The 9,995-nt window shown below is 45.3% G+C and overlaps 1 protein-coding gene across 1 annotated transcript; it reads left to right on the plus strand.

The window, feature by feature from the left end:
* Positions 1 to 215: 215 nt before the first annotated feature.
* On the plus strand, positions 216 to 9,619 carry LOC311178157 (ATPase PAAT; the record flags this gene model as incomplete). Its single annotated transcript, XM_084244533.1, has 6 exons — positions 216 to 379; positions 731 to 934; positions 1,672 to 1,744; positions 4,654 to 4,860; positions 6,733 to 7,178; positions 9,385 to 9,619. The coding sequence occupies 6 exons, from the start codon at positions 216 to 218 to the stop codon at positions 9,617 to 9,619; spliced, it is 1,329 nt and encodes a 442-aa protein (XP_084100659.1).
* Between the last annotated feature and the right edge of the window lie 376 nt (positions 9,620 to 9,995).

Here is a 9,995-nt window from a genome sequence, read left to right on the forward strand (position 1 = left end):
TCGCCCACCCAGCCTGGACCCGCGCCCGGAGCGGGCTGCGCCGCGCATGCGTGCGACGGAGCCGCGCTCGCCCCGCCGGAGCCCCCGCCGCCGGGCTGGGAGTTGAGCCCCGCCGAGCCGGAAGTGCCGCCGCCGCGGCCCGCGGCCCGCTGCCCGGGCGGAAACGGCGGCCCCCGAAGAGAGGTTCCGGGCTGGCCGGGGCCGGAGGCGGCAGGATGGAGAGCGGGGCGGGGGACGAGCCGCCGACCCTGCGCCCGACGCTGGGCTCCTCCTGGGCGGCGGCCGGCGCAGGCCTGGCCCACTGCCTCCAGCTGCACCGGGCCGGCCGCGGCGCCGCGGACGCGGACTGGGAGGAGCTGCTGGCGCCGCCTGCCCCGGGGTGCGCCGGGCCGCGGGGCCGCGGGGGCGCCGCGGGGGAGGCGGCGGGGCCGGGGTCCGGGTCCTCGCGGGGCGCGGCGGCGGGGCCCCCCGCGGGGCGCGCGGTCTGCGCCCCCGGGCGCGGTGGGGTGTCGGCCGCGCCTCTCCCGCGGCGGGCGAGCGGCTGCCGGGCCGCGGAGAGGCGCCCGCGCCGGCTCTGGAGGCGCGCCCGGGGGCGCCCGCAGGCCTTCCCCGCCGAAGCGGGGTCCGCGCCGGGCCGGGCGGGGGCGGCGGGGGCGGCGGGGCCTCCTGGGCCGGGCCGGGCCGGGCCGGGCCGGGGCGCCGGCCGCGCGCTGAGCCCCTCTCCCCGCAGGCGCGGCGCGGCGGTGCTGACGCGGGGCCCGCGCGGGCCCGGGGCGGGGCCCTGCTGCCTGTTCCTGCGCTGCGGCCCGCGGGCCGGCGCGGAGGTGGCGGCCCTGGGCGTGCTGAGCTCGGCCCGGATCATGGAGGTGTACGCGGGGGACGAGTACTGCGGCACCGGCAGGGGCGAGGCGGCCCGCGCCGGCCTGGAGAGCAGGTGCGTCCCCGCGGCCTCGGGGCCCCCGGGCTCCCGCGGGGTGCGGGGCGTGGGAGCGAAGGGGAAACGTCAGCAGCCTTAAAACTTTACAGACCTCTGGGGCTTCAAGACCCCGTCGAGGAACCTCACTTTCGATGAGTCTGAGAGCTGAGAGCAAATTGAAGGGAGCTAAGTTAGTAGAAGGTCATAGCAAATGGAAGAGTTTTATTATAATGAAACTCTGGTGTTTCTTTCCCCCCTTAACTCACAGGTGTGTCTGGTTCCCAAAAATTAATTTTTCAGCCTGGAACTTTGAACACATTTCCTTGCAGGAAGTCCCTTGCGAATAGTGCAGGAGCCCAAGAGTGTACCATACCAGCTGGTGGTGTATCTATTATTACACTTTTCAAAAAAATTTTCTGATGTTTACTCATTTCTTACAGAGATTCTGTCTTCATCTTTTATGATAAAATTCAAAATACTAACTTTTTATATGCCGTTTATGTTGGAGTGATGGGTATGTTTGTTGAACTTTGAAATATGCCCCCTGCTACATTCGTTATCCACTGTAGTTCTCAGCCAGCCAGCAAGTGGGAGATGTGTCCTTACTCCCAGTGCCACTCAGTAGGAAGCCCCGACTCTGTTCCTCACCAGGGAAACTCAGTCTCAAGATTTACTATTGTCCTGGAAACCTTTATTTTTAAGTGTATATATTAAAAAAGAGAATGAAGATGAAAAAAATTATTTTTTATTTTCAGTGAACATGAAAAAATTATTTTATATAGAAAATACCTAATATTGGAGTCCTCCACACCTGATTGTAAAATAAAGGTGAGTCATCACTAAATTTTAACTGATTTAAAACTACGCTGGTTTTGTGTTCTGTGTACCTATTTTCTGCTTGGTAGTGTTGTCAGTTTAACTTGGTCCCTGTTCTTAGTAGAGGAATAGCTTAGTAAACATGTAAAGAATTCTTTCCTAAAATGTTATCAGTATTTTCTTATAAAAATTTGAACTTTTTTTAGCTATGGAAATGATATGTCATATAGTTGATAATATAGTCAGTATTTTTAAGCCTTGGAAAATGCAATAAAAAACATTTTTTATCTTTACATAAAACTTAGATGCCATGAAGTTGACAGACAATTCTGGCCCCCAAATTGGAGAAGTTTTAGACAAGAGCACCAAACTTAAAGGCATTGGACATGTACTTTTGGTTTGAAAAATATTAAGGTGAACTTTAGTGATGTCATCAGAGTTTGGGAAGGGTGCTGAGCTAGAATTCTTTAAGCCCTGACTACTGAATGAGCTCTGATGCTGACTAGCAGAGTAGTAGTGGATAGATTTCTCCCCCTGCTCCTCCCCACTTTGGGTAGAATTAGGATGTTGCAGAAAATAAATCCTTGAACTATTTTTGTCTCTAAGATTCTCTATTTTTATATTACTTATAGAAGAGTACAGAACCATCATTCCAAGACATAATTTTCTGTGGTATGTACTAAATTTTTCCTGAGCCACTTAAATGAAGTGATTTATTCATTCATCAAATATTTGAGTGCCTTTTCCTGTCAGATATTCTACTAGGCATTTAGGAAGCAGCAGTAATAGAACAAATTGGAACAACTTCCCTCACATATAGTATCATAGTGGGTAATAAGGATAATAAGTGGATTCAATGTGCAAAATATTTACTACATTTGATAGAAAGGCAGTGGGGCTCAAAAAGCAGAAAGGGATAATACAAGGAGCATGTGGGTATGTAATTTAGTGAGGGGTTTACTTAGATGTTAATGACAGTCACTTCTTTGGTGCCACACTGAGTTTTTAGATAATGAATCTGTTGATTGAGAAATAATCATGCTTTAACATAATAAGGAAATAGATTTGATTATATGACTCATGATTCAAGTTCAAGAACTAGAGACAGTTCCTAGGTGTGTTCTGGCAGGGATTAGGGGACTTTTATTTTATTATTATTTTTTTTTTTTTCAGGTTTTTCTTTTTCTTTTTTTTTTTTAAATAGAGGCATTTTTTTTATTTATTTATTTAGTTTGTTTGTTTGTTTTGTTTACACATGCACTGGGTACAGTCAGAAGCGCGGGAGGGTGAGAGAATTCACCAGAGCCAGAGCGGGGAGCAGAGCAGGCAGAAGGACCGAGGTACACTGCTGAGGGGAGCAGCGGGCGGCAGGAGAGGTCTGCGCGCCATGCGGGACCCTCCTCTGGTGGCCCGGGAGCAGCCGGGGATCGAACCGGCGTTGCAGCCGCGGGCAGCTTCGCAACCCAGCGCTCAACCGCTGCGCCACCTGGGAGGCCCGATTAGGGGACTTTTAAAGGAGCAGGAAGGGAAATAGTCTGGGGTTAGGTCATACAGTGAAACTTTTGGATTGGTTCTTAAGTCTGTCTTTGATTGGTGGACACAAACCTTCAGACAGAAAGCTGTAATGTGTGTGTGGGGGTCTGTTGTCATGATTAGGTGACTCTTCTTGTTTCAGTCACCAAGTGCTGACACAGGCATCTTTCTTTTCTCTGGGAAGACTCAACATGGCAGCTTAGAGACAACATGCCGTCTCTGTGACCTAAGGCGGGGTCCATAGATCTGTATTCACCTGCATCTTTGTGTGTGTCTCTGAGGGCGAATTTTTTTGGTGGTGGTTCCGTGGCAGTACATGAGAGTGCAGAGTCATTTACCTAGGTAAAGCCTAGGGTTTGTATGAAGACTTCTTTTGGCACTAGAGTAGGAAGATTAAAAATAGTTGTTATTGATGCACATTTTTGAGCGCATACTCATGTTACATACTAGTGATTTCAACACATAACCCTCAAGACCACGTGGCATCATTTTACTCATGACTCAGATTTTGGCACTTGTCCATGGTCATATAGGCAAACTCGTAAGGCCCCTTCCCATGGTGTGTCACCAAACCTGAATTTGGTTTCTTATGAGACTGTCTCTGCCTTTTCTATCCCTCTCTTTATGTCCTTATTGTCTTGTGATGAGGATAAGCACATAGCCATTCCTTTGGAGGGAATTCCTCCAACATGTGGGTGTATGTTTGGTGTCTCCAAAGGTAGGTATACGCTGTCATCTTCCTAAGAATTTCTGGAATCATTAAATTCAGGTCTGTCTGATTCAATCCTGTCCCTTTCCACTTGCTACTTTGTAGCCCCATACCACACATGTCTTTTAAGGGGTTAGAAACTTAGGTAAAATGAGGCCGCATACAGCATGGGAAAAACTACTGGGATGGAGGCCAGAGAACTAGATTCAAAAGCTTTACTAACTGGGTGTTAAAATTTATCCCTGAAATCATCTTTTTTATTTGTCAACTTTTGAACTGTTATCATCCTGAATTCCTTTAAAGTTCTCAATTGTGAAATTCTGACTTTTATTCAGTATTTCAGTAAGTCCTTTCCATGGGCCTCTGCGTAGCCTTATTTGTAGTGTTATAGCAAGTTGCAGTGGATTGAGGTCTGAGATTGCATAATTTATCTTTAATTCCTCAAACTAAGCAAGTAAAGTCTGTTATACGTGTAATGTTTTAAGGTTAACAGGGTTTTCAAAAATAGTTATTTTGAGCCTTTTTCTAGCAATGGCTGTTTTGGAGAAAACTTTCAAAAAAGTACTTGAAGTAAATTTTTAGATTTTTGAATACTTCACTGTTATGCAGTAACATGAAATGGCAGTAAGTGATGATTGTTTTTCAGATCATTCTTTTTCTGACTTTTGTTTTATAATAGTTGCTCTCTTTTGGTGACAAGCAGTGTGTGTTCGTCAGTAAAGTCGTGGTCCACATCAGGCCGGTCTCGGCAAATCCCTCCCCAAGCTTTCCAGCTCTGGGGTCAAGGATCGACCTCGAGAGAGTCCAAACCATCATGGAGTCCATGGGCTCCAAGTTATCCCCTGGAGCTCAGCAGCTGATGCATATGGTTAGATTTCAGCAGCAGGTACGGAATCCCTTCCAGATGCACCGCAGGGGAAAGGTGGGGAGGGAGTTTAATTTGGGGAGTACTGATTTGTAGAGGTGGATAGCAGACACACGACCTGGGAGGATGGGAGCACAGAATTGGGGGAAATAGAGTGAACCTTGAGGAGGCTTGAGAGACTGTCCCCTAGGAGATGGTAGGGAAAGGTGGAGGGAGAGACTGGGCCAATAAAGAAAGACCCATGGAGAGGATCTGAGCCTGTGAGAATATGGGGCGAGGAGAGGGACCCCGAGAATAGAAGGCAGCAGCGTGGCCGAGCAGCTGCTGATTTGAGAAGGATTTGCTGTCAGGAGACCTGAATTCACATTCTGGTGCCAACACTGTTAGTTCTTTGTATATGTTACTGATTCATCTTTTTGAGGATAAATTTCTTCATGTTCCCTTAGCCCATGGGCTCCACGAGGTCAGGGATTTTAATATGTTCTGTTCGCTGTTGTATTTTTTTCCAGTGTCTGAAGCACTTCCTCACTTCCTAAACAGTAGATAATGGCTGAATATTGAATACGGGAATGTTGGTTTGGCTTAGTCTGACCCTTTTTTAGATTATCTAGATGAAGGTATAAACTGTGTTCCTTTAGCTAATCTTGAGTAATAATCTCAGTCCCTCTCTCCCCAGCTGTTGAGCTGCAGTAGTGTGGGATGCTCGCCCCTGGCGAGACTCTAATAGACTTACATGCTTTGAATTCAGGATCGCGCTTATGCCCTGACACTGAGTTAGGCTCAAGGTGGTTACACTTCTCTCCTGGGGAAAACCTAAAGGGCATGTTTGTAACCTCTCCAAGACAGGGCATTGGGAATCACGTAGTTTCTTCAAGATAAGGCAGAATCTTCTCAGGAAATAATAGTTGCATGAGCACTTGAGTTGAGGCCACATAACAGAACTCCTTATTATCTGGAAAGTCCTAAAGCAAACATAGCCAAGAGATGACTAATTTTAATCACTGACCGTGTCCCACATGTACCCATGTACACTTCACCTTCAGTAATGTGACTACCTGGGTGGCCTCCGTGAGCAACGTGTGCAGGAGATACACTAGGTGGCAAGGAACAGCTTTGCTGTACATTGACATTTGGGGACTGATAGACGTGAATTGTAAGAAAGTCAACAGTTACCGTGACTCACCTTAAACTACCACATTTTATGAGTAATTAGGAAGCTTTTGTAGTGGAAATGTTAAAATATGCTCTTGCGGTTTTAGCTGGTTCCTTGGACACCACAAAGCATAGTCCTATTACCTTTGAATGATTAAAGTAAAGCTGGTCTAAAGCCAGCCCATTTTAGTCATTAAAAAAGTCACAAGGTACATTGAACATCCAGCCTTCAGTGGACAACTACCTGGTGTATCTTCCATGGAGAGCTGTTGTAGACGATCTCCCTAGACTGGCTGGCCAACCTGAAAGTTGATGGTGATATTCCATTCCGTGAAATTGTTAGTTCCCGTGCCTCAGTTGAGAGGAATGTGCTTTGTTACCATAATTAAGGAGACTCTTGTAGGGGAAACATTAAAATATGCTAATGCAGTTTTACTAAGTTTGCTAGTTATCTCTTTCCAATATTTTCTTGATGGAAAACCACAGTAAAATGATTAAAAGCCCTGACGGCAAAGGTGGGTGGCCTGGGTTCAATCCTGTTCCTGCCACCTACCAGTGGTGTCACCCTAGCCAGGTTGCAGCCACTTAACATTCAGACAGTAATTGTAGCCGACTGCCTGTGGGAGTTTTGAGGATCAAATGAGAGAACCATGTCGCCGGGCTCAGTGATTGCCCAGAAGTTAGCCGCCGTCATCACTAATGCTCACTGTAACCCTTACCCTTACTTCATGCCTCGCTTAGAATCGCTTGCCCATCGGAGAGCAGCTCCAGTCGGTCTTGGGAAATGCTGGGTGCAAGCACGTGATCGAAGCCTCCCCTTCGGCCTTGGACACATCCTCCTCCACGCCCTTCCCTGTTAGAACTGGACTGACCTCTGGAAGCTTGACTGAAGACTTCAAAGCTTGCCTTGGTGGAAGCACGCAGCCCCCTGGTGGAGGGCCCAGGGCGCCGGACCTTGGCGAGCGCACAGTTGTGCCACCGCGCCACTCTCTTCTTGAGAACGATCTTCAACATGCCGTGTCTTCTCTCTTACCAAAGAAAGCAAGTGACGACTCAAATGTGCCTAGCTCTGACCTGCTGCCTCTCCTCCAGAACTTGTGTAGTCAGGTTAACCATCTCCGTGTGGGGCGTGACACCCCGTGGCAGGAAGCTCTCACCAAGCCCCGCGAGGGCGTTGCTGCTGTCCCGTAAGTATTTAAGACCGCGTGAGTGTGTTTGGTCGTGTGAGGGGGTAACGGAAAGGAAACAGACTTGTTGCAGTGAGTGCTGCTTGAGAATGTGTCTGGGGAGAATCTGGGGTGTGATTACGTTGTATACTGTTAGTACATTTATTGGGTATAAATATTCTACCAAGGAGTGTTGGTTGCTTTGTGGAAGGTATGTACCCTTCAGACTGAGACTGGAATAGAAAACTACTTCATGGAATAGAGAGAAGCTTTGGGTCAAAATCTTTACTGTTTTTATTTATGTACTGCTTTTTGACTGGGCATGTTAATTATGTCATTGTAATAGATTTTCTTTGTAGATTATGCTTGGCCTATGCTAATTTAGGCCTAAGCCATGTTAGAATTATAGTTATTTATGGTATATAGGAACTCCTATTCCCTGACTTTACAGTCCCATATTTTAATAGTACATGTTTAAGAGATGGTTCAGTATTTAATATGGTCCCTATCGTTTACATAAACACATGGTGTGTCAAAGTAGTGTTCTAGAATAAAATTTACAACTCTGGTAATAGTTTTGGCTTAACTGCTTTGCCACACTGTCCACTCTCCTTAACCATAGAGGTTTCATCTGAAAATGAGGCAGTTGGATTAGTTTGGAAATAAACAATGTTGTCTAACAGGATCTAATTGATATTCATGGAAGACTCCACCAATAGTAGCAGAATGTATTTTTTTTTTTTTTAAAGATTTATTTATTTATTTATTTATTTATACAAGCACCAGCTACAGTCCAAAGTGTGGGAGGGTGAGAGAATTCACCAGAGCCAGAGCAGGGAGCAGAACAGGCAGAAGGATGAAGTACACTGCTGAGGGGAGCAGCGGGCAGCAGGAGAGGTCTGCGCGCCATGTAGGACCCTCACCCGGCGGCGGCCGGGGATCGAACCGGTGCTGCAGAGGCTGCGGACAGCTTCGCAACCCAGCGCTCAACCGCTGCGCCACCGGGGAGGACCCAGAATGTATTTTTTCACCCATGAAAGTTTCACAAAGATAGATTCACAAAAAATAGACCTGAAATAAACTAACCATACTTAAATGGATTGAAATTATGCAGAGTATGTTCTTTGGCCCAACTAAAAATCAATAGTAGACAACATGACAACTTCCAAATACTTGGAAATTAAACTTCTAAATGATATCTGTAGCTCAAGAAAAAGTTTCATTGGAAATAAAGAAAATACAAGGACCTGAATGGAAATACAACAGATTAGAAAATTTGTGGGCGGCAGCAAAAGTGTTGAGAAGGGCACTTATACCACTAAATGCTTACATTAGAGGAGAGGACAGGTCTCTGTAACACAACTGCAACTCAGCCAAGATGTAGTAGATAATTTCAGTAGTACTGCAACCATTAGAGAAATTGAAATGATTCAGAAGTACAGCAAGGTAAACACAAGTCAGGCAAAAAGAAGGAAAATGACAAAGAGCAGAAGTCAATGAAATTGAAAACAAAAACAATAAAGTAAGTCACGACTACAGTAGTGGCTTTGTAACCTCTGGAAAAAGTTATTGTTACATATTCATGAGAATGTGAAGGTGAAAAGTTGAAATATCAGCTTTGTGTGTTATAAAAATACTTTTGACCTTATGAAAACCCCTGAAAAAAGTATTGATACCCCAAGATTTTGTGGACCACACTATACAATTTAGTGTTTTTCATTGTGAATCCTAGAAACTAGTGTGCTTTTTATTTTGTTTGTATTTTAGTTTGTCCATTCTAGTTATATTTAAAATGTTTTCATATTGGAATTGAAAGAAGGCTTCCAGTTATTTAATAACGTTGTTTGGATGAAAAGGGACAAATTTAAATTGTAGGCTCCTTGGGGGAAGTACTTGAAGCAATACATGGAGACCTTGAAAATAGTTTTGGCAAGATCAGTTTTGATTTGCATATCAAAAAAGATCCTTTCTAAAGACTTGTTCTTTGCAGGATCATCTTCACTTTCTATATCCTCATTTCTACTATATACTTAAAATGTTTAAAGACTGAAAGAAATAGAATGCTTTGGGCATTCAGGATTGTGGTTGAATATGTAATTTAGAACATGGAAATATGTTGTAGGGAACACATTCCTGGAGACAAATTTCAGCAATTAGGCTGCTCATACAGGTGGGTGATTTGTTCTAACAAGAGGGATAATTGTTCTATTTTTTTTTTTTAATTTAGAACAGAAGAGAAACCCCTGTGCTCTTACTTGGAAAAGATTCTCTCTAAAAACATGGAACTGATGGAGAAGAAGCTGACAGGCTACATAGATCAGCGCCTATGTCGGCTCCAGGAGCACCTGGATAACAAGATTGCTCTGCTGATGGACTTGGTGCAGAACCCCGGCTCCCCCCCCTCTGAGCTGCCTCTCAGACACTGTGACTCTGGAGAAAGGCTCTCCAATGGAGAAAGATGAGCCCGCAGCATGTACAGTGTTCCCCAGGTATTTATTCCGTATTTATTACAAAGTGAATACTCCAAAAAAGTTTGTGAAGAGCAGATATTTAATATCCTTTGAAGGATCACCATTTACTTACATAAGTGACCTCAGTGTTCATTTTTACTGCACTTGATGTTGTAAACCAGTACTGTACACTAAGAGTTAACACGATAGGTCATCGATTATTTTTGTTTTGCAATATTTTTCACTCTTAACAGAAATATATGTGTACTTTTGGTTGCTTGAGTGTTTAAAATTTTTAAGGATTTCCAATGCAAGTTATTAGTTTGTATTATATATACATGTTTGATAGAAGTGCATTTTTTATTTATACAAATACCTTATTTTATAT

Source organism: Talpa europaea (genome assembly GCF_964194135.1).
Source record: "Talpa europaea genome assembly, chromosome: 10".
Taxonomy (NCBI): domain Eukaryota; kingdom Metazoa; phylum Chordata; class Mammalia; order Eulipotyphla; family Talpidae; genus Talpa; species Talpa europaea.